Raw genomic sequence first — 27,659 nt, forward strand, 5'->3', positions numbered from 1 at the left:
CAAAATAATACAAAGCTCAATGATCAAAATGATATCCATGAGTAAGCAATATAGATACCTTAGTTAATGAAACACTGAAACTATAGGCTTTATTCAAAGTATCTGATGAGAAAATTCAGTAGAGAATTGGACATATAAATCTCTCCTAATTAGGTTTTAAAGTATAAAAAGTGCATTTGGCCATACAAGCAACGTATTTTGAAGAAATTACAAGAAATTGCTCTCGCTAAGCCTAACGTCATGTCAGCCTCTCAGATGCCCTGTGTAAAAGCTTCACCTGCCAGAAGAAAGTGAAATCACAATTATACAACTTGCATTTGGTTGGGCTAATGTCGTGTTCAGTTAAATTGTCTGGAAAACGTAGGAGTTAGCGGTGTTACACTAGACGATTTAAGGTTAGGAGTCTTGTGGTTGGAGATGACAATAAACGCATACAAACAATATTGATGAACATAAAATCCCAACAACGAGGAAAAAAGAAAACGAAAAATGCAATACAAATAAGCAGATAAATTGCAAGGCTCGTAGAAGCTTGCATTTGAGAGGCAAGATTTTGTTTACCTATTCCGTCCAGCTATGAGAAGCAATACAATTATACACACGCGCGCCAAGTCTTAATGGGAGCAGACATCTTTAACGAATTTCCAAGAGAAGTGCATCGTATCCAATCTAATTTCAGATACAATTACAGCCAAAACATCAATTTGTTGCCTTGCCTGTATTAATCAATAATAAGGAATCTGTTAAAAAAGAATCAAGATTTGGAAAATGGGTATGACGATTGTTTGATTATACGGCTTAAATGAATCCGAAACAATCACACTAGGACATTGATACGAAGAATAACAGCAAAGAGGAAAGCAAAGAAAGAAAATGAGCTCACTTTATACAGGCATACTCGGTGGTCGCCCAAGCCGATGCATGTTGCGGTGATTCAGTTGAGGTGGTTATCGATGGATGTTGCAGTGTCCACCGCCAGCCACCACCACCCACTTCTGCAGGTTATTCGAAACCACCATACCCGCCACCGTCTCCATCTCTCTTTCCCTCCTCAATTCAACGTCACCTAGACTAGTCTAGACTCAGAGAGACAAAGTATCGTACTTCAAAATCGGGTCAAATCAGACCTATATAATAATCGGGTCCACCCGACCTCTTTAATTCTTTTTCCAATTTAAATACTATGGATTTTATAAACATTTGCCCCTTCAACTTTTGGGTTCTTTCACCTTGGTCTTTCAATTTAAAAGTGGTTAAGTGCTTACTCACTCGTAGAGACGTTGTGCTAGTTGGCTCGGGTTATAACTAGGGCTGGAAAAAAATCCCAAAAATCCCAAACCAAAATTCCCGAAATTTTCGGTATGTTATCTCGAACCAAACCGATATTTTCGGTACGAGAATCAATTTTGCATCTTCATTTTTTCGGTATTCCCATACCGAACCAAAAATAAATATTTTTTATATAAATATTTTTTAATTATAAAAGAATTATATGAACCGTTGATTGTTTTGGATTTAATCTATGCCGTTGGTTTGTTTTTAGGTCAGCATACTGCATACGGTATACCATTTTACTTTCACATTCCACTTCACTTCAGTTCACTTCCCTTCCATTTCTATCGAATAGCCGAGCGGCCGAGCCCTCCTCATCTCATCTCTGATCTCTCCATTACCGAGCCGGCGAGCCCTCAGCTCATTTCTCTCTCTCTCTCTCTCTCTCTCTCTCTCTCTCTGTGACGAATTCCGGCTAGCCACCGACCACCGCCACATCTGACTTTCCAGCCTTCCTTCACCACACAGCCACTTGTACGCCACCTTTCTCTGTCGCGACGATCTCTCTCTGGGGAACTCTCCATCCAGCACTGAGTTCGAATCTCTGTCATCCCAAATTAGGTAATTAATTTAATTTAGTGTTTTGAAATCTAATTTCTGTCTTCCTTTTGAAATTTAACTTAGGGTTTGGAATTCATTGTGTATTATTCCCCCATTTGTTTTCTTCAGTTTTTCTGTATTATTCAGCAGAAGATTCAATTTCCAACTGGGTTCTCGAATTCGTGAGCTTTTTATCAAAAGGTACGTTTTTGTTCGATAAAGTTCATTATTTGAGTATGTGAGTTTGAATTTACAGCATTTGGGAGTTCGAATCATTGTGTATTGCCATTTGGGTATCTGTATGTGGGTGTGAATTTGTATATGTGAGTTCGAATTTGAGTTTGAATCTGTATGTGGTGTGGCCCTGTGGGTGTGAACCTGAACGGATTGATTTAAGTGCATAAATTTTCAATTTTGTTATCACATTTCTGAACTATCAAAGGTTAACTCAATGGTTGTAAGCACCAAAGGGAAAAATGGTTAAGTGAACATTGTTCGCTCAGTCTTTCCGTCAGACACCTCGGGTTCAATTTCATTTTCTGGTTTGAATTCAATTTTGTTGTTATGAGATTCTTTTTTGTTTGTTTGCACCATCAATTTTACTACTTTTTTTTGTTTATATCTATGAACCCAATTGGAGGTTTAATTTTTGTTGCATCTGAAATGCAGAATAACAGACTTGAAGTTTAGACTGAATTACTCTGATTAGTTAAGCAAAGCACAAATATGCCCAATCATCTGCATTTTTTTCTTTTTTTAATTGTTATTGCAACCTTTACTAGTTCACATCTAACTGGGTTCTTTTCATTACTAGTTCACATCTAACTGAGTTCCTTTCATTACTAGTTCACATCTAACTGGGTTCTTTTCATTCTTACATGCCTAATTTTTATTTTTAGTTTTTTAAACAATATCTGGGAACTTCTCTTACTTTTAAGTTTAACTGATTGCAGTGCTATGTGGGTATTAGAAAACGAGGACTAGGTTTCTCTGTGATCCTCTGTGTAGCGTGTTGTATGTTTATTTCTAGTCTACACTAGTTCTTGGGAAATTCTGCAGAGAACTATTTGTTTCGTGAGCAATCATCCCTGTAATAACTAGTTTTTAGCAAAATGCGTGCTTACATTTGCTAAATTTTGGACATGATGCACCGATGTTTTGTTTTTTAGCCTTATCAAACATTGTTTTGTTGCAGGCAGAGATAGCCAGACAAGAAGCAAGGGGCCGAAGAGGCCAACAATCTTCATAAACCTTATGCTTTGCTTTTTTTGCTTTTGGTTTGTAACTTAATTATTTTGAAACTTTATCTCATAACTAATTTTTTTGCTTTTGGGTTTGTTACTTTATTTATTATAAAACCTTGGCTTGTAACTAATTTTTTTTGCTTTTGGATTTGTCACTTAATTTATTTTTATTGCATGCGTGTGTATTAGAAATTGAATATGTTGGAAATATGCCCTGAAAGTCAATATTTGGAAGAAACTTTTCAGGACAATTGAATCGATGTATGGATGACTCTTATACATCAAATGGCAAAGATACTAATTAGGACTATCTCGATAAACGATATATGTCCTAAATAGTTTATCCATGGACAATGGATCAATTGAAGAAGTAATATAATGATGTTAGACTATAAAGACCTTCTTCACATAACCAAATGTCCAAATAGGTTCCTGGTCATTGGATTGTCGGAGGGATACTGACAATGCGTAGACCGGTACATACTGTGTCCGCTTCAATTGGAATGATGGAAAGTCTCATCCCATTCGTGTTGTGACACTAAGACAAGTATGTAGGTGCTCATTAAGGGAATGAGTTCACTGAACACAATCGAACGAGAGTACTTGCATGGAGGTCTACTCACATGTCAAGCAAGTAACTCTAATGGTTGGAATAATGTAAGTAGTCCTTTGACTTGAGGCATCATCGTTGTCTTGTGGTTAAGTACTTGATCTTTGATTATGTCAAAAGTCACTCTATCAGAATGTCAATGGCATAGTTGGGGTTAAGCCACTTAGTCATGAAGGCAAATGTATGCGCAACAAGGAATCTCTAATCCTCGATAAGAGAGGAAGAATACTCTAAGATATGATTCGGGAATCTTCGGCCGAAGTATCGAGCGTAATAAAGGAAAGCGTTCCTATACGACTCAATTGAATCATATAAGAAGGAATAATCACATTAGGGGTTTGACATAATATATCCATACCCTAGTAATGTGATTGAGAGTATTGTTTTAGAGAATGATCGAATTACATTGTAATTCCAACTGAATAGGTTCTCCGAATAAACTTCTACATTAGCTTGGGTAGCTATGACATATGGTTAGATGTCACTCATAGCTTGTGAGTTCTTCTAGATGATTAAATGTAGTCGTCAAAGAAGAAAGGTAAATTAAAATGAAGTTTTAATTCACTAAGTGATTGAATTAAATATAATCAATTGGATTGATGCCAATCACCTCACTGCCTTGCTAATTAGAACCTAAAAGATTGTTCACCAATACACTATTGTAGTGAGTAACTAATGGATGAAGGAAATAATTAATTGGATTAATTAAGTGTTGTGATTAATTTAGAAAGTGTAAAGAAATCATAAAAGCGATAAAGATCGTTTTTGGGCTTAAAGAAACGTTCGGATTTAATTGGGCCCATTGGGCCTAAACCCATTGGGCTTTTATTCAAGCATTGGATGACTTGAAATAATAAAAGCCCAAAGCCCAAACAAACAACAAAGAGGCCGGCCACTTTTGGTGGAAATGGTGAGATATTTAGTCAAGTTGTTGGCTAGGTTTCTTTTGTCTATATAAGGAACTTTATAGTGATATTTTCCTAAGGGTTTTTGTGTGGTTAAAAACAACAAAGAGGCAAAAGAATATCTCTCTAAGAAATACACAAAGGCCGGCCACCTTGGGGTGATTTTACTAACATATCTTTCACCCTTTGGTTATTCCTTCATCCTTCTCACTACACTAGTGGGTGAGGATCTTTAGAGGTTTCCTACTTTGGAAACTTGAAGAGAACCTAGGAGCACTCATTCTATCAAAGTGGAGGAGGCAAGGAGGGAAGCTAGGCTCAAGGAGTTCAAGGAACAAAGGGCTTGGAGGTGGTCTATCCTTGGTCTCACGTCTAGATCAAGAGGTATAAGACTAAACCTTCACTTTGTTCTTTTCTCTAAAATTTTATTTGATGCATTATATATAAACCTATGAACCTTGAAGGGGATTTGCATGACTATAACTTTGATAATATGTTATAAATGCTTCCGCTGTTTTCGTATATTAAAATTTGATTTGTATATGCATGATAGTCATTATGAAATCCCATACATGAATCTCATAGATTTCCCTTCAGAATAGGCAGATTAAGGATGCTATTGTGCACAGATTTCAGCCATTTGTGCACAGATTTCAAATTGGCTGATTTGTGTAGATTCAAATTTTAGTGTAACAACAAATTGGGCAAATTGGCAGCCTGCCCAAAAGCCCAAATTTTCAATATAAAAGGTTGGATTTTAGCCCAAAAGCATAATATGTTAAATTTAGTCCAAAACTTCAAAAGCCCAAAACTATTTCGGAATTCCCGATTTTTCCCGAAATCCCGAAAATATTTTGGGATTCTCGAAAATTGGGATTCCCGAAAAATTGGTTTGGGATCGGTATTGAAATTGGGATTCCCGAAAATTTTGATTTGGGAATCAGGACAAATGTTTTGGTTCGGTATCCCATACCGAACCACCCCTAGTTATAACTTATAATGCATCACCTTGCTAATTTGCTTAAAATTGAATCCTTACTCAACACACTTGTAACTTGTAAAGTTTAAGGACTGATTTGGAAAACAAATAATAATAAGAAGCAAAGAGGATAAGGCAAAAAGTTGAGAGGGCAAATATATAATAACCATAACCCAAAATATTTATTATTATGATATTAGCCCAATAAAATAAAAGAATAACTAAACCAACCGTTATCCTCTTTCCTTCCCTGATGTGTGAAGAGTGAAGAAGCTCTTTATCCACCAAGTAGTTTTGATGTTCATGTTTGAATTTTCATTTTTTGCTTTGAGAGGCTGAAAAATGTGGGCTTACTATGTTAATCATGTCCTCCCCCGCCGTCTTCTGCAAAACCTTTATCTTTGTTAACCCCAAGCTCAGGCTGCTCAGTCGCAACACCTTCATTCTGCACAGAAATTGGTCGACTGCACTGGTGGTTGATACAAGGCGGTGGAGGTCTGCCGCTGCGGGGCACATTCCAAATGCTGGTGGCAAAAGGAAAAGGAAAAGGACTTGGTGGCAAACATTCTTTTTCGACGACGACGGGAATTGGCTTGGTTTGAAGGAGGACGACATGCTGGCGACGGAGGAGGAGGACTTGGATGGATCCTCCGCAGCTGCCTCCACGGAAAAAGGTGAAGAAGCTGAGAAATTTGAGGCGTGGAAGACGAGGGCAGAAGCAATCGTGGAGCTGAGGGAAGCGCAGCAGGATTTGACCAACGAGGAGAACCGCAAGTGGGAGGATTGGTTTGTGGATTCTAATTCTAAATCTACTTCCTTCTGGGAAGCATCTGTAGAGTCGGATCCTGCTCAAGAAAGGGGATTGCTTTACTCTCTCAGCAATTTCGTCCTCGGAAGGGAAGAAGATGATGATGAGGACATGCTCTATGAAGACCGTGTTTTTCGCTATGCCTCACTCAATTCGGTAACTAGAACTAGTACAAAAACAATGTACATTTTCTTTGCTTTGAGTTGAGTGTGTGGTTTTGTTTATGTGATTGTGTTAACTGTTAAGCCGCATTCAATAATTGTTTCTGTTTTGGATGTTATTACGACACGCAACAGAGTTACATTACATGGCTTGAGTTGTTATTTTCTGTCAGCCAGCCTGCATTTTTCCCCTTAGAAATACTAATCTTGTGCTAATTCATGTTTCGATCTTCTTCTATTGTTAAAGGACTAATTGCGCTAATTATAAGCCACATTCATCCTTTTTACAGGCTAAATTTTTAGCAGTATTAATAATCATACCCTGGGCCTTGGATTTTGTGGTTCACGACTATGTTCTGATGCCCTTTTTAGACAGGTAACCATTATCTCTTTGCTTATCAGATATATAAATTAACACACACACACATTTCAAAAGAGGGTGGTTTACGGTGTGTGAATGTTACCTTGATAAATTTCCAAGTGAATGCCTTTAAATATCAATATCCAATCCTGTGTCTTTGGAATTTAAAACTACTTTCCATATATATATATATATATATATATATATTAACTTCATTATGCATTTCCTTCATTCCACCATTCCTAAGGGATAGCTTAAGGAAATTATTCAACAAACTTCCAGGGTATATTGATGCCAGAAAAGAAGACTGCATCAGAAACGTATTTTTAAATAAGTGGCTGCCATAAATTTTCTTATTTTAAAGAAGGGCATGTGTGCATAGTGCAATTGAGTGGTGTAGACTACAGAATTTCACATACTTCTCTAAATGTAACTTCTCTACTCTTCCTGGACCTCCTTAACTTGGAACTTTCCTGTTGGGTAGGTCAATTTCCTAAGGAACCATTTGATGCCTCTGGAGTTAGGTTGGTTCTATTTTGCAAGCTTTAAATTTCAGTAATCATGTCAAAAAATTGAGTTAGTTTTGAACCACTATGGTTAGGCTGTTTGTGTTGTAATATGCGTACATACGTGCAGACATACATACATAGTCTTTTTTGCATTGGACCTGGTATTAACTTCATTTTTAACCATTACTTTTACCTCTAAAATTATGAACTAATGGATCGAGCACCCACTTGCTTGGGAACAGATATGTGAAGACCGTACCACTTGCAGCACAGTTGCTTGATGTCAGAAGAAATCAAAAGCTCCAAATGATTGATGAATTAAAAATGGAGAGAGCAAGATTTCATCTTGAGATGGAGATTGGTAAATCTCCACCGCTTTCTGATGACGAGGTTTGGTGGGAGTTGCGGCATAAAGCGTAAGATTGCCACTCTTTGGTTCTCCTCTGGAAAGAGCCTCCATAACATTATTGTTTTGGTCTTTAATATCTATCCGATTTTTCATTAGGTTCACAAAATCACTATTGAGTAGAGTGGGTAAATTACAATGAATTATTCTATAAACGAGCTAAAAATAGTCACACATGCCAAGACTTGAGCAGTATAGTTTATGACTTGTGACCCTAGAACATATCACCACATAAACAGTCAAACATGTAGAACTTATTAGTTAGATCATTACATCAATGACTAGTTCCAATGTGTAAACCTCCATAAGTTATAACATGCTGAAAGCCTTTAAATCGGATAAAAAGTTAAGAGTGAAGACTTAACCCAGGACAGTTATAATATATCTTAAGATAAAAAGGTAGTTGGGAATTCAACATGTAGTCTAAGTAATGCCACTACATGAGTTCTAGGATAGCAGCACCACTATCCTTCAGAGAAACTGTACCTGCAATCTGAGTGGGGTTTACAATAAGGTACAAGGTAGAGGAGGTGACACACTACATATGGAAGAACTGTACAGAGTATGACCAAAACTGGAACTTTAGAAGTTCAAATTAGAGGGCTGGGAAAGATATGGATATATGCTTGCAGAAAAAAATAAGGAAGAAAATCTGAACTCTTGTAACATAGAGTGACAAGACAGGGAGAATCGTACCAAGAAGGAAGAAAGAAAGAAAGGCATTTTTTATTAAAATGAATGCGTTATCATTGTACAACTAATGTGTAAGTAATCCAAAACATAACCAGCTAACTTTTTGAACCTATAAACACATGGCACCTGTCATTAGAAAACAGATTTTCTTTTAGCTGGAATTTTTTTCATTAATATGATTATGATGCTATGGTGTAAATTTATAGCTGGGCTTTTTTCTCATTGCACACTTGGACATTTGGATCTTCATAACAAAATATCTCACATTTCAGAGATCCGTAACTCTAAAAGGTTATCAAGTATTAAAAAAGTACGGGTATAACTGTAACGGAAGACTTGGCCCAAAACCGAGCGCAGTGGCGTTTTAGGATTCATACAGCCGACCTCACTTAGTGGAATAAGGCTTTGTTGTTGTTGTTGTTGTGGTTGTTGGCTAATAAATTTTCCTATGTGAATGATTTCATATTTTTAATTACAGTGTAATGTGCCAGAAATGTTGAAAGTGAGTATTATTTCTTGAGATAATATTGGAAAGTTCCCTTTATGATTTAATCTTCTTAAGCTAGATTTTGGACTTTAGTTTCAGTGACGAATGTCATCCAAATTACTTTTCTTATGGCTTCAACAGATTAGAGCTGAGAGATGAATGGAGATTAGAGAATCGTAAAGCATTTGCCAACATATGGTCAGATATGATATTCGGGATCTCATTATTCATTCTTTTATACAGCAATCAGAATAAAGTGAGTTACTATTACTTTGTTTATGTGGTGCATTATGATCATAATAGCATTGCCTAAAATTGAATGTCCTTGGAATGTTACAGTTAACAACCCCATTTGTCTTGCATAAATAGTAGTATGATCGGTTATTGCATTATTAGGTATGAGTGTTTTTTTTTTCTTAGCCTTTTCTTAATTGTCAATTTGTGATCCATGCGGTCTTTTTTGGTCTATTTATCATCTATTTGGTTAGAATGATGAATATGCGCCCTCATTGCTTTCAGAATACTCGTCAACAAAATAGTGAAATTGTGATGCCTTTTATCTGATCAGGATTATGCTATCAATATCAAAGTAAATATTGCCAGAAATAAATCTACAGTAGGTCAAGACTATAAAACATTTGATGTCGAGATTGGAGTGGTGACATAAGAAGCAACACATATTAGGTCTAAGTAATTGGAATGAAGCAGATAAAGTTACAAAAGTACGAAAGCTATATCATTTCCTATCAGAGGTGAGCTTTAAGAGTTTATGATTAATATTCATAGATTTGGAGTTCACGTTGGTTCATTACTTCATTCTCATCAAGTCCTATACTATAATCTCAATAATAGTCTTGCTTTGTATAGACATAAATTCCAGTCATCAATATTTGTTATGTAAAAGTAAGAGAGAATTTTCCTGGCTATTTGTTGGAGATCATGTTGTTTGATTATCAGTTCGGCAATGAAATTATAGCTTAACTTCATGGAGTAACCATGAAGATATACTTTGTAGTTACTGTCACAAGGAGCTTACTTGTTTTCATGGAGACAATTTTGTTTCTTATTTAAGATGTCTGCACAGGTATGAACTTTAGCCTAAGAACTCTGCACTAAGTCTTGTTAAATCGATTGTATTCCGTTTTTTATTTGTTATCTTTCTTTTGCAGGTAGCATTGGTGAAGTTTACTGGTTATAAGATCATAAATAATATTTCAGATACCGGGAAGGCATTTCTAATTATACTTATCACAGATATTTTTTTAGGGTAATAAACTGCTCATTTGTTCGGTACTGTGTTTTTTTCTGTTACCATAATTAGTATACAATACAGTTGCTATTCATATTTGCTTACTACTATGGAAAGCTATAATATTAAAGACACATACACATATATGGAATTTTCTCTTGCCAGATAGCTTAGTATGTTATATTGCTAGACTGTTAATATGGACCACTGATTTGGCGGGCTCTTGGGATACAGTGTAGTCCAGATTCACAGTCTCATGACCTAAGTTATCCAGTTATGTGGTAAGAGGATATCACCCCATAAATGTATATATACAGACAGGCACACACACACATTATATATATATATATATGTGTGTGTGTGTGTGTGTGTGTGTATTATTGCATGTCAAGGATGCACAGTGTCCCTTAGGGAAGCTTTCGGGATGATGGTATATATAATTTCATATTTGAATGCCATCTTTTAGTTCCAATTTCTTCAGTTTCATTTCTGTGATCGCCATCTTACTCATCCTTGTGTGACCAAAATGTGTGCATATCAAACCTTTCTGATTGCGATATACAACTGCATACCTGCAGGTATCATTCTGAGTCTGGTTGGCAAACATTGTTAGAAATTTTTGTTGAGCATTATGGGCTTGAGGTTGATCAGTCAGCCGTAACCTTTTTCATTTGCCTGATTCCAGTCATCATGGATGCATGTGTCAAACTATGGGTATGTTTTACTCTACTGTCTAGTAATTTCAGTTTCCGCAAAAGTTACAATTTTCATGGTTATGCTTACCAAGACTTGAGAAATGGTATAGACTTGGATCCCCTCTATTGTCTTTCCAGTCAAAGCTATCTACATGCTTACTTACTAAAGTCCAATTTATAAGTACCAAAACTAGTTCTCCAAGCTGCAATGCTTTGTTCATTTCACTCTGGCTGTGCCTCATATATACGGATGTGTTTGAAATATTTATGAACATACACAGTGATATTCATTTTCGTACACGCTTTACTGCTTGTATATCTTTGCAATTTGATAGCATTGTTAAATGTTCGTCTACCATTGTATTTCTGTGCAGCTGTTTAAATTCCTTCCAAGATTATCCCCAAAGGTGACAAACATATTCCGGGAAATGAAGCGTCACTAGTAAAATTCTTCATCTGGATTTTCTCTGGCATCTAAGAGAATTTGGAGCAAGGTAGCATGTACCAGGAAGATTACTTTTTTTTTTTTTTTTCTGTCCTTGATTTATCATATATACAGGTTTAGGACATCGTAGTTGTTGGGATATCATTCATTCATACCCATAAATGATAAATGTGGTATAAAAACAGCAGAAGATGTTGATACATAGTACGTACGATCAAATCTACATATATGCTTCAGTTTTGAAATTTGTATATGTTAGTACCTGGCATGCGGAGCAAGGCTCCAAGCTGAACAGGAGAGAATTCAACTCAACAGTTGTCTACTTCAATCTACAAGGAAGGAATTGCTTGTAGATTGAATTCAACGAATACAAAAGCAATTCTTGAATTTTGGGATTGTTGTGAAACAGACCAGGATTTTGCTTTCAATACCTTTACTTCCATCCTGTAAGGGAAGGACCATTTGACCTCTATGAAAATAAAGCTTTATTATATCGTTTTCGAGACTCCTCACTCTCACTGGGTCAGGTCAGGTCAGTTCAGGAGGCCAGCTGGGCCTTCACTGACTAAAATGGCATGCTTACTCAAGGCCATTCACCAAACCACGTCAAATGTCCGGCAGGGATGCTGCCTTGCTTTTGCACTCATTGTTGAAGAACCTTCGTGACGAGGAATTCATCCGTCCGCTCGGAGTGGGCAGATGTAAGGTACTCAAAGGGACAGGAACAAGAAATAAATTGAAGGAAAGAAAGAGAGCCTTCTATCTCGGCAAGTAAACTCTATCCATAACCAAGGAGCTGCCGATTCCTTGCCCAAACAACTGAGTACGGTTGTTGATGGATGTATATTTGCGCCCAGCATGTCAACTAGTAGACTCCCAAGTGCGGATCACGTGCCCCCCATGAAACCACACGCACACGAGCAATACATCTCCAAGCCCTACCTACCCATCGCCCCACAAGTTTTATGTATATGAATTTTAATGAAAAACTTTTGGTACTGTTTATTTTAACGAAAAATTACATTTTTTTAGCCTTACCCTACCCACCACGTATCCCCCCATTTTTTGAGAGAGAATGATGCATTCGCTTGATTGTATGTAAGACTTTCTCATTCGTGACAAACCAATGTATACAACATGTCCAAATATTTCAAATGTTTGGCTAATGATTAGTTAAAATAAGAGATCATATTCTTATTTTTTTTTTATTTTTAACAAACGATAGTATGTACAATAAGAGATCATGTTCTTTCTATATTTTCGCTAATGCAGTTTTGCTCACTCCTTTGTAAGTTTGCCCTCTTAAATTAAGTTTGGATTCCCTTCAAGTAAATTATTATGTGATTGAAATATAAGTAACATTTACAACATAAATAATCATATGAGAAGTATCATACAACATTGTAAGTTTGTGAAAAGTAAAAGGGAGTAAATATATCGGAAATAATTTTCACAAACATTTTTCTTATTCTATACGCTTCTTTATTTAATTGCATTTTAGACCTGAATAACGAACCACAATTATGTGGAAAAGAAAAATAGTAAGTGGAAATTACTTTCTAAATATAATTAGCCCGTGATTAAATGATAAACTAAACGAGCCTAAACCAATTATCCCACCAAAATTCAAAAGGACCGCCTTAATCAGAAAGCCAAATTAATATAAAAGCACCCAAATGAAATCGCCCAGTCCTCTCTCTCTCCTGTTACAAAACCTAAAACCCTCTTTTATTATTTTTCCCTCTTTCAAAACACCAAAAACCCCTCTCTGTTTCTCTCTCCCCTCCAACATTTTCTCATTGTTTTGAAATTTTCCTTTCGTCGTAGCTGCTTCTCTTCTCATAGATCCCTATCTTAGATATATGGACAAGCATCAAGGCGACCAAGATCGGATCGTCTCCACTGGTATCTCTTCTTTTTTCCAGTTTTTTGTTTTTTGGGCGGAAATGTTTGATGTTCTGTGTCTACTGTGTTTGCTTGTTTGTTGATATTCAATAAGAATTTGTGGGTCGGTGTTATTTTCTGTCATTCACGTTGATTTTGGTATTTTCCAATTAGTTTGATTTAATGAGAATTCTTTGTTGGTTGATTTAATGAGAATTCTTTGTTGGTCCGCTGCCAAGTATAGTTTACGGAATGCATTATGTTTCAGGTCATTATTCTCGAAAAATTTATGGTGTTTCCTGTGTTTTAGTTGAATTCTTGATCCCCAAACCCGAAGATAGGGTTGTTTTGTTCCATGGTGATGTTTTTGTTGTGTCTGTGCTTCTATTGTTCATCTGTTATACTGAGCATCTGCAATTCTGGGTGCAGGAGAGAGACCTGTTAAGTCACATATCTTGAAAGAGCAGGTAGTTGGTTGTATATTTATTAAGAATGTTGTATCTGTTTTTTTATTCCTATGTATTCAAAGGCTTTGGTAGCTGTATTTTATTGATTTTGTAATTTATATTCAGCCACTTTTGCCCGAAGATGAAAGAATAGTTTCAGCGAATCCTTCTCCAGCTGCAGTCATCATAGGGCCTTCAGATGATGTTACAGAACAACCCAAGTCTTCAGATGTTAGTGGAGCACGAAGCACCCCCCATCTGCTTAATTTGTATTCATCTCATGAACGGAACATTTATGGTGGTTAGTTTGTTCACCCTTTTCTGCTGTCTTTGCTTTAAGAACATCAGGACCGGCTAAATAGTAGTGGTTTGACATTAGCTATAGTCTGATTCCCATAAACTCTCAAGTGTTGTGACAGACATTGCACTTGCACGTTAAGTCAAGTTCTGAACTTTTGTTTCTTTCTCCAGGAGTTCATGATGTAGTGGTTTGATGTTAACTGTAGTTTGATTCATGTGAACTCTTAGCGTTGCTTCTTTCTCTGTGGGATTTCATGAACTATGTTTTAAATGTCATGATTCTTTTCGGTGTTCCCCATAAGAAATAAAGGCTTTTGGTAATATTGACAATGTTCTGCTACTCTTCTCATAGCATATAATTAAAGTTGTAAGGATTCAGATTTTAAAGTTCCATTTGTTTTCAGATTATGGCAATAACACAGGTACTTGGGATGGATATTCTCCATATAATGCTGATGGAATGCATGTTTTATCACCAGTGAGTATATCTTCACTTGTGCAATTCTTCTTCTGATTTCCTTTTGAGCCAAACTTACCTGTGGTTTATTTTTCTGTTGTCATTTCAGGTCATCTACAATGATTATCGCTCTCTTCTGTTTCACTCTGGTTATGGCTTTAATCCCGAAATTGCATATGGACAGTATTCACCAGTCGCTACTCCTTTGCCTGTAATGGTAGATGGCCAACTTTATTCTACACAGCAGGTCCCTTTTTCTCCATCTTACTACCCCCAGCCATCTGAGTTGATGACATCAGAAAGTAGTAGCACTGACAACATGGGCTATGGGCCAGGATCAGGTTACATGGTAAATTATAGATCATTTAGTGGAGATCTGTCTGGACATCTTGGTTCTAGTCCTTTAGCATCGGCAACAATTTATTCTCCACCAACGGGCATTTTTGGGTCATACGAACACAATGCTGGGCAGGTTTGTTTTCTTTTTAACTTCACTATATTAATTCCTTGATAAAGAGATGTTCGTAGACTGGAAGAATTGCTATAGTGCTACTAGTACTGTTGTTAGAAATCTAAAAACACATACAACTTTGGTCATACTTATATGTTAAGTATAGGAGGCATGTTTTTATGTTATGGTCAGCACCATAGTTATTTCCATGTGCTTGGTGATCACAATACTACTTTTGTATTTATAAAAGGAATATAGTATTATTGCACCCACATTGGTGGTACACATTTACATGTTCTTGGTGTAATTCAAGATTTCAGAGATATGTCATGTTAATTATATTACATTCTTTTAGTCATGTTTTTCCCCTTCTCTTTTGGGGTGGGAATTTTGGTAGTTTTTTGTCATCCTCGGACATCATTTGGACTCTTTCTTCCTAGAAATGTGGTAGAGGTTGAAACACGTCATGGTACGAAAAAAGATTATGGTTCAAAGGCATTGCAATTGGTGTATGACTGTTTTTGATAGGGTCTTAGTTACTCATAGGGTCTTAGTTACTCATGCTACTAGTCGGATAAGACAGTGCTGCCCTTCCACGAGTCAATTCTTGAATATTTGAAATGCTAACCATACTTGGGGGTCATTCCTACTATCATCTCATTTAAGGCTCATAAGATTTGGCATATTATCTATAATTGTATCTCAGTTTGGGTTTTATAACTAAAATGAAATCTATGGACTCTGTTGATTATTTTTTATTTACTCTAATGTTTATGCATATCAAGTGTTGAATTTCCTTTTTAAACTTGAACCATTGCCATGCCAACTTGATGCACTTTTTATGGGAATGACTAAGAGATGATATATGATTTACTTTCAGATTTCTCATCAACAGAGACCAATGCATGGATACGGATTGGTTTCAAGTTCCTTTGGTGGACGCTATCCTCCTGGTAGTTCTTATCAGAGCTCAAACTCTGGTGGTGCTTCATATTCATTTGGTAATGACCAGAACCGACCAAATGTTGACAAGGCCAGAAGAAGAGAGAGGGACTGGGATTCAGTTTCCATTTATAATAATTCACATGATATCTTCAATAACCGCATTCATGGACCAAGGGCTTTGAAGATGAAGGGAAAGAGTACTTCCGACCAGAGTTCTTCATGTAGTGTTAGGAAAATGGATCTATCTGCTTCTGGAATTAACCTTGATTCATTGAACCGGCTCGATTTTGTCACAGAATATGAGGATGCAAAATTCTTTATCGTTAAGTCTTTCAGTGAGGACAATGTTCACAAAAGTATTAAATACAATGTTTGGGCTAGCACGCCTCATGGAAACAAGAAACTTGATGCTGCTTATCATGAGGCAAAGAAGATAAAAGGCAGCTGCGCAGTCTTCCTATTCTTTTCGGTATGCTTCTTTTATAACTTTTAGAATCTGTCCTTATCTTCCTACCTGTTGGAGCAACTGGGCTGAGGGGGTCCTAGTTGAAAGTGGGTGAGTATATGATTGGTATCGGCATCACAAAGCATTAGGTAGAATGATTGGGTGTTGGTGCCCATAAGATCCAGGTGATAACTAAAAGTTTTAATGTGGCAATCTCTCTTTGAGATTCATTCAGTAATATAAACCATGCAAATTTCCGTATATATCATTCCTTGGACCCAATAACTGTTTGCTAAAATGCTTTTGTGGTTTCAAGTGGTCATTTTTCTTTGTTCACCTTTTTTCTTTTAGGTGTAGTCAACTAAACCTGCTACAGAATATTGTATGTATTCCTACTAGACGAAGGGAATAAACTGACTTTCATGTTCTTTTCTGCAGAAACCCTATAGGTGCTTACAAGAAATTTGTTGCCTGTGATAAAGTTATTCTATATTTGTTGGTGATATGATCTAAACTATATGCTTTTTAGTTTTGGAAGTCCTCATAGATTTTGTTGGTTACAACTCACTACAGGTTAATGCTAGCGGACAGTTTTGTGGAGTAGCGGAAATGGTGGGACCTGTAGATTTTGAGAAGGATGCTGATTACTGGCAGCAGGAAAGGTGGAGTGGGCAATTTCCGGTTCAGTGGCATATTGTAAAGGATGTTCCTAACATTCGGTTCCGTCACATTCTACTTGAAAATAATGATAATAAGCCTGTCACGCACAGCCGAGATTGTCAGGAGGTAGCATATCTCTCTCCATCTTTGTCACTTTCATTAAAATTCCATTTTCATTTACAAACTAAAACAGTTTAGACTTGGTGTTCAATTATGCATGGTCAGTAATTATTTGGTTTTTAACTCCGCCTATGTATCTTACATTGCCGGTCCCAAGCCCGGATAAAGGAGGAGGGGGAGGGCGTCAGGTAGTCGACAGCCGGCACTCCATGATCACGTCGAATCCTTATGAAAATGAATCCAGAACAAAATCGCGCTAAAGCTAGGGCGTCACCCGTAAGTGGCGCGCTGTGTGGCCCGAGCACAGTGATAAATGAGCAAGGGTCGCTGTATCTCCATCGGCACCCGGATGCAGTGTTAAATGAGCAAGGGGGCCATAGAAACTTCTTTTCGAACGACTCCACTCAAAGTTGTTTGGGAGCATATGCTCCTATCAACTTTACACGGGACACACAAAAGAAGTACTTTGATCCTATTAGACGGGGGAGGGTGAAGAAGCTAGGACAGAAGGGTAGAGTTCAAGAGAGCAAAATGCGTTTAGGAACGTGGAATATAGGAACCTTAACGGGAAAATCTATGGAAGTAGTGGAAGTTATGGTGAGGAGAAGGATAAATATTATGTGCCTACAAGAAACTAAGTGGGTTGGTAGTAAGGCAAAGGATCTAGAAAACTCAGGGTTTAAACTTTGGTATTCGGGCACAAATAGAACGAGAAACGGTGTTGGCATCATCGTGGACAAGACCTTGACACAAGATGTTGTAGATGTCAAGAGGGTAGGAGATAGAATCATGGCAATCAAGATTGTAATAGGACAAGAACTTATCAATGTGATTAGTGCGTACGCACCTCAAGTAGGGTTGGATAAGAGTTCGAAGGAGAAATTTTGGGAAGACCTTGGAGACTTGGTGCAAGGAATTGCTCAGACGGAGAAGTTATTTATAGGAGGAGATTTAAATGGACACGTGGGCAGGGAGACAGGCAACTATGGAGGTTTCCATGGTGGCCATGGTTTTGGGGAGAGAAACGAGGATGGGGAAGCTATCTTGGATTTTGCAATGGCATATGATCTCTTCTTAGCCAACACATTCTTTAAGAAGAGAGAAGAACATGTGATCACCTACAAGAGTGGGTCGTCAAAAACACAAATAGATTTTCTCCTAATGAGGAAAGGAGATCGTATAACTTGTAAGGATTGCAAAGTTATACCAGGAGAGAGCGTGGCTAATCAACATCGCTTGTTGGTGATGGATGTACATATCAAAAGAGTGAGACAAAAGAACAAGACTTGGAAGTGCCCAAGGACTAGATGGTGGAATCTAAAAGAAGAAAAACAAGTCATTTTCAAAGAGAAAGTAATCACCCAGTGTGTGTGGGATAGAGAGAGGGAAGCTAGCCAAATGTGGGATTCCATGGCTAGTTGTATTCGAAAAGTAGCAAAAGAGGTATTAGGAGAGTCCAAAGATTTTGCCCCACACCAAAAGGAATCTTGGTGGTGGAATGAGGAGGTACAAACAAAGGTGAAGGCTAAGAAGGAATGTTGTAAAGCCTTATACAAGGATAGGACCGATGAAAATGGTGAAAGGTATAGAAAAGCGAAGCAAGAAGCGAAGAAAGCTGTGAGAGAAGCTAAGTTAGCGGCTTATGACGATATGTATAAGCGACTAGATACCAAAGAAGGAGAGTTGGATATCTATAAATTAGCTAGAGCAAGGGAAAAGAAGACAAAGGACCTAAACCAAGTGAGGTGCATCAAGGATGAGGATGGAAATGTTCTTGCTACAGAGAACGCGGTTAAAGACAGATGGAAAGGTTATTTTCATAATCTTTTCAATGAAGGACATGAAAGGAGTGCTTCTTTAGGGGAGTTGAGTAACTCAGAAGAGTGTAGAAACTACTATTTTTATCGTAGAATCCGGAAGGAAGAAGTGGTTGTAGCTTTGAAGAAGATGAAGCATAGAAAAGCAGTAGGCCCAGACGATATACCAATCGAAGTGTGGAAAGTTTTGGGAGAGACAGGTATAACATGGCTCACTGACCTTTTCAATAGGATTTTGAAAACGAAGAAGATGCCAAATGAGTGGCGAACGAGCACTTTGGTGCCTATCTACAAGAATAAGGGTGACGTACAAAATTGCATGAACTATAGGGGTATTAAGCTAATGAGTCATACAATGAAGCTCTGGGAGAGAGTCATTGAGCATAGATTGAGGCAAGAGACACGGGTTTCGGACAATCAATTCGGGTTCATGCCAGGGCGCTCAACCATGGAGGCAATCTATCTCTTACGAAGATTGATGGAAAGATATAGAGATGGGAAAAAGGATTTACACATGGTCTTTATAGATTTGGAAAAAGCGTATGATAGGGTCCCAAGAGACATTCTTTGGAGGATTTTAGAGAAGAAAGGAGTACGAGTAGCATATATCCAAGCTATAAAGGATATGTATGAAGGAGCAAAGACTGCCGTAAGAACTCATGAAGGACAAACCGAAAGCTTTCCCATAACTGTAGGATTACATCAAGGCTCATCCTTAAGTCCTTACCTTTTTGCGTTGGTAATGGATGAGTTAACAGGACATATTCAAGATGATATTCCTTGGTGTATGCTTTTCGCAGACGATATAGTGTTGATAGATGAAACTCAGGAAGGGGTAAATGCAAAGCTTAACCTTTGGAGAGAAGTGTTGGAATCTAAAGGTCTTCGCCTAAGCCGATCAAAGACAGAATATATGGAGTGCAAGTTCAGTGCAAATGGAGGCCAAAACGAGTTAGGGGTGAGGATCGGAGATCAAGAAATACCAAAGAGCGACCGTTTTCGTTACCTAGGATCTATCTTGCAAAAGAACGGAGAATTAGATGGAGATCTCAACCATAGAATACAAGCTGGATGGATGAAGTGGAAGAGTGCATCTGGCGTGTTGTGTGACCGCCGTATGCCACTGAAGCTCAAGGGAAAATTTTATAGGACGGCAATAAGGCCAGCGATGCTGTATGGCACAGAATGTTGGGCGGTGAAGCATCAACACATACACAAAATGGGTGTAGCGGAGATGAGGATGCTTCGTTGGATGTGTGGGCACACGAGAAAGGATAAGATTAAGAATGAGGATATCCGGGGTAAAGTAGGAGTAGCCGAAATTGAAGGCAAGATGAGAGAAAATCGGTTACGGTGGTTTGGACATGTGCAACGAAGGCCTACTGACGCTCCAATTAGAAGATGCGACTATGGGACAGAGGTTCAGGGCCGAAGGGGTAGAGGAAGACCTAGGAAAACTTTGGAAGAGACTCTAAGAAAAGACTTAGAGTACTTGGATCTAACGAAGGACATGACACAGGACCGAGCACAATGGCGTTCTAAGATTCATATAGCCGATCCCACTCAGTGACTTGGATTTTCCAAGTCTCCAATCGAGAAGTTTTCCTCACTCGGGAAATTAAGGGAACACTACCCCAACCTACATGCTCCACTCAGAAAGCTTCAACATACAAGCTTCAACAAAAGAAAATTCAAAGAACTTAGCGAAGAAGGTTTTGGTGTATTTAACACAATACGTTGAAATGAAGGAAAACTTATTTATTGATATCCCCGATAAGCTACAAATGTGTACATATACATGAGTCAAAATAAACAAACAAGAGGGAGCCTTCACAAGGGTTGCTTAGGAGAAGTCTCAGCAGTCGGTAGAGCCCCAGAAAGAGAAGGCACCGGAGGGGGATCATTCGGAACCTCAGTACTGGACAGAACCCTAGAAGGAGGAGGCATCAGAGGTTGATTATTTGGAGCTTCATTACGCGGTACAGCCCCAGAAGACGAAGGCAATAAATGCCTTTGGAACAAACCCACAAATCTCTGATGATCAAGTAAAACCTGACCATCAGTTTCCTTCATCTGGTCAAGCTTCCTCTTCATGTTTGTAGCATAGTCATGTGCGAGCCGGTGCAACTGTTTATTCTCATGCTTGAGCCCTCTAATCTCCTGTTTGAGACTCATCACCTCAGCCGCCAATGATTCAACTTGGCGGGTTCGAGCAAATAGGCGTTGGGCCATATTAGACACAGAACCTGCACACTGAACACTGAGAGCCAGCGAATCCTTAACAGCTAACTCATCAGACCGTTTGGAAAGTAGTCTGTTATCTTTGGGAGTGAGAAGGTTCCTGGCCACCACCGCAGCAGTCATATCATTCTTCATCACGGAATCCCCAACGGTAAGAGGACCAGTAGGGGAGACGAAGGATGGGCGCCATATGTTGTCTGGAGAAGGCGGGGCTGCCTCTTCAACAAGGTTCAAGTCAAAACGACGGTCGGAGGGGCCAGACATTTTCAAAGGTGTTGAAGAGAGAAGAGGTTGGACAAATCAAGATTTTAGAAGTGCAAGAATGGAGCTTCTACTGGTGGAGATTCAAGTGTGCTTTGGAACTTAATGCCAGCCCCTATAAAAATCTGCACTCGACGGATCTTCAGAAATCGAAGAGGCGTTTGCTTTCTCAAAAGCTGGGCTGCTTAGAGACCACGAGGGTTGATCTCAGAAATCGAAGAGGCGTTTGCTTTCTCAAAAGTTAGGCTGCTCAAAGACCACGAAGGCCGATCTCAGAAATCGAAGAGGCGCTCGCTTTCTCAAAAGCTGGGCTCCTCAGAGACCACGAGGGCCGATCTCAGAAATCGAAGAGGCACCTACTTTTCCAGCCTTGTCAGCACCTGTCACACGCACATTCAGCTTTGCGGAAATTATGGGCATTCTGTCGAAGACTTCTGAGGAAGTAGAAAACACATGAATCTTACTGTTCAATCACCCATTTTCCACACGCAACACTAGCTCATGGGTACCACAGATAACTTTGCCAAAGTTCTCTGCCAAAATTGAGCACGTAAAGCTTGTAGCTCCCACTACATCGCTCTGACCAAGAAAGGTAAAAGAATAGCAAAGAAACAGCACTAACAAAGTTTAGACCCATAAATTTTGAAGGTCTAGCTACCATATTATTACCCACAAGGGTAAAGGAACAGTACCACTGCTGGATAATTGGAAAGTCCCTGTGTGTCAACCTCTGTGCTTCGTGGCAAGGTAGACTAGTAAACATGCCCAACCTTTACTCACACTCGAGAAAACACTACCAATAAGATTGCTTGCTCCAAAATCGAAGAGGCACCGTCCTCCGAATCTCGAGAGCCAGACTCCCAACATGACTACTTTCTCAAAAATCGAAGAGAGGGTAAAGGAACAGTACCATTGCTGGATAATTGGAAAATCCCTGTGTGTCAACCTCTGTGCTTCGTGGCAAGGTAGACTAGCAAACATGCCCAACCTTTACTCACATTCGAGAAAACACTCCCAACAAGATTGCTTGCTCCAAAATCGAAGAGGCACCGCCCTCCGAATCTCGAGAGCCAGACTCCCAACATGATTACTTTCTCAAAAATCGAAGTGACACTGCTCCCCGAATCTCGAGAGCCAGACCCCCATCATGATTGCTTTCTTAAAAATCGAAGATGCATCGTTCTCCGAATCAATCGAAGAGACGCTCGCTTTCTCAAAAGCTGGGCTGCTCAGAGACCACGAGGGCCGATCTCAGAAATCGAAGAGGCACCTACTTTTCTAGCCTTGTCAGCACCTGTCACACGCACACTCAGCTTTGCGGAAATTATGGGCATTCTGTCGAAGACTTCTCGAGAGCACAGACCACTTTTTCAAAGTGCTCTGACAGAGTTAAAACATGTGAAGCTGGCAGCTCCCACTACCGTGCTATGACCAAGCAGGGTAAAGGAATAGCATTACTACTTGTTGTTAGGGAGACTCCTATATATGTCGACCTCCATCCCCAACGGACAGGCAGACCTGCAAAAATGTTCAACCCTTCCTCATATTTGAGAGGGCACTCCCAACGAAGCCTTTCGAAATATTCAGCTTTCTTTCCCCCCGATAATACCTTTGCAAACAAGCTATACTAGAGCAAGAATATCTCATATCATCAGGGTTAAAAGCAAGAGTATCCCATATCATGCTTTTTCCCTGTCTTTTCCTTTGGCCTTGTTGTTACCTGCAAGACAAGGAGAAAGAGAGCAATCAGTTAGCACTTGGAATCAAGCTTCCAGCCAGGAACTGACTGCCTGGAACCCCTTACCTGATTACTTACCTGGCATTGCTCTCGAGTACTCATCTTCAACATCTTATGTTTCCAGGGAAGATACCGCATCTGCTTGAGGAACAGATAGGGCAAGTGCGAAGGATACAAGGAAGCATGTGGAGACAAGCGTAACAGCACACGTGCCGATACATCCATTACTCTGTCAAAAGCAAAAGTATCCCATATCAGCAGGGTCGAACGTACTCTAGATTTGATGGACTTGTTTTGACCCTCAAATTCTTCAGTCGGCTCTGGAGGAAACCAGAAAACCCTCCAGCTCAGTTCAAGAATAAGCCTGTGGAAAGTTACTTCTTCAAAAGCAAAAGTATCCCATATCATCTCTTCTCATCTTTCTTCTCTTTATCCTTCATGCTGCTGCAAGATGGGGAGAAGGTGAACAATCAGCCGGAGCTCTGATTGCTTACCTTGTCTGTCACCTCTTTCAGCAGATCCCCTAGCTCGGCGACTTGGGAGACTCCTACTACATGGTTTGTATCGCGCTTGACCAAGCCTGAAACTACAAGTAAGCTTCAAGTGAAATTGATACATTACCTTGTGCATCTCCACCAGTTAAAGATACCACCCCTGGATGGAGGAAGAGTACTTCCAGAGAAGATGCTACATCTACCTATGAGACAGATAAGGCAAGTCAAGACGATACCACACTCCGATACTTAGAAGTTTCGTGATTACGAGATCATTCTCTCACAATATTTCCTAATGTCATTTGTACTAAATCATTCACTTGTACTCACTAAAGGAGAGCTTGAACCTATGTACTTGTGTAAACCCTTCACAATTAATGAGAACTCTTCTATTCCGTGGACGTAGCCAATCTGGGTGAACCACGTACATCTTGTGTTTGCTTTCCTATCTCTATTCATTTATATACTTATCCACACTAATGACCGGAGCAATCTAGCGAAGATCACAAAAAGCGACCGTTTTTGCTGCCTAGGATCTATCTTGCAAGAGAACGGAGAATTAGATGGAGATCTCAACCATAGAATACGACCTGGACGGATGAAGTGTAAGAGTGCATCCGGCGTGTTATGTGACCGTCGTAGGCCACTGAAGCTCAAGGGAAAATTTTATAGGACGACAATAAGGCCAACGATGTTGTATGGCACAGAATGTTGGACGGTGAAGCATCAACACGTACACAAAATGGGTGTAGCGGAGATGAGGATGCTTCGTGGGATGTGTGGGCACACGAGAAAGGATAAGATTGGGCATGAGGATATCCGAGGTAAAGTAGGAGTAGCCGAAATTGAAGGAAAGATGAGAGAAAATCGGTTCCGGTGATTTGGACATGGGCAAAGAAGGCCGACTGACGCTCCGGTTCGAAGATGTGACTACGGGACAGAGGTTCAGGGCCGAAGGGGTAGAGGAAGACCTAGGAAAACTTTAGAAGAGACTCTAAGAAAAGACTTAGAGTACTTGGATCGAACGGAGGACATGACACAAACCGAGCGCAATGGCGTTCTAGGATTCATATAGCCGACCCCACTTAGTGGGAAAAGGCTTTGTTGTTGTTGTTGTTGTTGTTGTAGTAATTATTTGGTTTTTGTGGCCACTATGACCCTAGAGAAGCCCTAGGATACCGGATACTGGATACCGGATTTGTGATTTGTTATTTGTTATTTTATTTGTGATTTTAAGATTAGATCACTATACTGGAATTTTGTATACTTCATGTTCATTCTGAAAGCGTGATGTATTGCATGACGTTTTCTTGAGTTTTATTTAGGAGTTACCTTGTCCTCTCAAAACCTATTAAGTGGGTGGGCCATGTTGGGTTTATCTTGTCCAAATAATAAACATGCCAAGTTTGAATTGGAGTTGAGAAGGCTTATTTGAACCCATTTAGAATCTAGATGTAATTGAGCGCTCTTAAGTCTTAACTAATGGGTCAACCATAAAAAATCGCTTTCCAAACTATTTTTTTGTTTATCCATTATTTCTCTATGGGTTACATGTGGTCTAAAATCACTCTTGTATGAAGTGATCGAAACATTAATCTTGTGTAGTAGACAGTTCACATGCATTGCATTCAATCTATTTGTTTTTACCTTATTGTCTTAGTTTAAGTTTGGCTCTTACGTTGCTTTCAAATAAAAAAAGTTCGGCTCTTATGCAGATTCAAAGCTTACATCTGCCTTACATTTTATTTCTTGATGGTGAAATGTTCTTAGGTGAATCTCAAACAAGGTATTGAGCTGTTGAAAATTTTCAACAATTTTGATGCACGAACATCTATTATAGATGATTTTGAATTTTATGATGAGCGGGAAAATTCCTTGAAGGAAAGGAAAGTTAAACAACAAGCTAGTTCGACTACAGATGCTTCTGATTCAGTTGCCGTTGATTCTGTTAAGGAAATTTCCAATAGTTTGGATCAAGCCCTGCAGTTGAAAGGAAGTAGTAGCAAAGAAGTGGAAAAAACTGAACATGACATTAGCTCAAAAACAGATGCTGCGTCAGTTATACTTGAACATGATTCATCCGTGGACCAAATATCTGATAACTTATCTCAAGTATTGCAGTTGGAAGAGGGTGACAAAGAATTAGCTCCGTCATCTGAAAGCAGTAAAGGTGGAGACGACAGCGAGTCGGTTGACAGGAAGGCAACAGTTGTATCAACTACTAGTGCTTAGGCATTTTAGGCATGCATGCGGCGACAACAGAATGTACTTTTGTGATGTTTAAGAGTAGTTCACTCGCTGACAAAGTATGAGGTGGTAATTTTGTCATCTCAAGCAGTCAGGATGCAAGCTGACTCCGTTTCTAACCTCTTTCTTTTCCAGAGAAATTAGGCGGTACTCCGAGAGGGTGTGCCGGGCAGGAAGGCTGTTTGATTTTGTATTTGAAGCTCATTTTGTGTTTCTCCTCGTTGTAGGGTTAGAATTAGGTTGTTGGTTTTGGCGATGTGGTGAATGCAATGCAGGTTGTATCTGTATACTATTGTCCGCCTGTCTGAGATGCCTTTTAGTGGTTGTAATTTTAGGGTTGTCTTACTGGTTTTCTGCTGGCGGCTCAACTGGGTAACGGAGGAAGAAGAATCTGTCGTGTTACCCCTCCATTTCGATTTGGGATTGGGAGGTTGATCAATCGATAAAAGAATGAATGAATTCAGAAAATGCATTTACTTTTACACAAGATTTCGTTTTTCATTATCTGACCCATGTCTCGTGTGTGTGTGTGGAATGCTTAAAACAAACTCTTGTGGGATTTAATGGTTTGGCTTTGGTGATCTGGTAACATACTGAACATGTTTGATAATATGCAGCAAGTAACAATTATGCACGAATTCATGCAAAGAAAACTAACTCCATGGGTTACATTTGTTTCCTGCCAAGCAAACCATACTCCTGACAAATTCATGCAAAAGACATTATTTGCCCAAATGGGATTTCCAAGGCACTCGCTCAGTCGTACTAACTAGACTCGAGTAAAATGACTCATGGGTCCCACCACGAAGACAAGTTGAAGAAATTAGAATCCCACTAGGTGTACTTAAGGAGAACAACTTATTTGACACTGGTATCTGCCGCCATGTGGCATCCTATGCTAATAAAATAAAGATGTGGACAAAAACTTCTTACACATCTTTATTTCATTGAGACGGAATGTTCTCCTAAGCGGAGACTCAAAACCCACCAAATCAGTAGCAAATGAACAGTTCTCAAACGGGTGAGTTAGTGCTGGTTCAGTATTGAGGTGCTTTTATAAAAAATAGATATAAAAAAAACTGAGCTAAAAAAGATGTTTGGTAAACACTTAAAAACAACTTATTTTCACAGTTTTGGATGAAAAAAAAACTGAAAACATAAAGCAACAAAAATAAGCTTATTCTCACAGCACAGCAGAAATAGTTTTTTTTTCCAAAGCACAGCAATACCAAACCAGCCCTTAAACAGGGAGAATAAGCTATTACTTTAGTCTAAAGAAGGCTTTGAAATTGCACTGTACAAATGAACAGTGTTTTGTAAGACATTTCAGTTTATTTACAAAATTGCCACTAGGGTGAAGGTGGCTGGGTTAGTTCAGTTTGGGCTGTGTTTGCTGGGCTTACCTCAATTTAATGATGGGAATGCCCATCTAAGGTTAAGATCAGACGGCCCGGATTAAAAGTTTGGAGGGTACTTTTGTCATCTTCAATTGTCAGGACTGATTGGGATCAATGGTGAGGGGATTGTAGGGTAGACAGGAGGCCATTCTCAGTTTCTGCTACTCTCCGCAAACCCAAATTTCTTCGTATCGTTCCAGTATTCAACGACACACCCAGATCCCTAAACGCAAATTTCTTCATTTTTTCCCTCCTCCCGTCCCTGCAGGAGCGTTAGATGTATCCAGATGAGCAGATCCTCAAGTCCAAGATTGAGCTCCTTAACATGACCA

General features: G+C 39.0%; 2 protein-coding genes and 1 long non-coding RNA gene across 4 annotated transcripts; 2 read left to right on the top strand and 1 right to left on the bottom strand.

The window, feature by feature from the left end:
* Positions 1–63: 63 nt before the first annotated feature.
* Positions 64–1,107, bottom strand: LOC103455593 (uncharacterized). The gene is made up of 3 exons (XR_532163.3): positions 884–1,107; positions 562–716; positions 64–277 (listed from the first exon to the last, which is right to left on the bottom strand). It is a non-coding gene; the product is annotated as an uncharacterized lncRNA (long non-coding RNA).
* A 4,706-nt stretch (positions 1,108–5,813) lies between these two features.
* Positions 5,814–11,669, top strand: LOC103455581 (protein DAY-LENGTH-DEPENDENT DELAYED-GREENING 1, chloroplastic). 2 transcript variants are annotated; one of them, XM_017324025.3, is made up of 8 exons: positions 5,825–6,574; positions 6,870–6,955; positions 7,692–7,865; positions 9,177–9,291; positions 10,051–10,119; positions 10,205–10,302; positions 10,863–10,998; positions 11,354–11,669. In XM_017324025.3, exons 1-8 carry the CDS (start codon positions 5,966–5,968, stop codon positions 11,420–11,422), a joined length of 1,356 nt encoding a protein of 451 aa, XP_017179514.2. In that variant the 5' UTR covers positions 5,825–5,965; the 3' UTR covers positions 11,423–11,669. The 2 variants fall into 2 exon arrangements, with proteins under 2 accessions (XP_008393390.2, XP_017179514.2); XM_008395168.4 differs by lacking the exon at positions 10,051–10,119 and having other exon boundaries at positions 5,814–6,574.
* Positions 11,670–13,042: 1,373 nt separating this feature from the next.
* Positions 13,043–26,417, top strand: LOC103400375 (YTH domain-containing protein ECT3). The gene is made up of 8 exons (XM_029100723.2): positions 13,043–13,329; positions 13,738–13,775; positions 13,881–14,055; positions 14,459–14,532; positions 14,621–14,983; positions 15,843–16,376; positions 16,926–17,138; positions 25,454–26,417. The coding sequence occupies exons 1-8, from the start codon at positions 13,287–13,289 to the stop codon at positions 25,913–25,915; spliced, it is 1,902 nt and encodes a 633-aa protein (XP_028956556.1). The 5' UTR covers positions 13,043–13,286; the 3' UTR covers positions 25,916–26,417.
* Positions 26,418–27,659: the final 1,242 nt, after the last annotated feature.

Source organism: Malus domestica, chromosome 04 (assembly GCF_042453785.1).
Source record: "Malus domestica chromosome 04, GDT2T_hap1".
Lineage (NCBI taxonomy): Eukaryota > Viridiplantae > Streptophyta > Magnoliopsida > Rosales > Rosaceae > Malus > Malus domestica.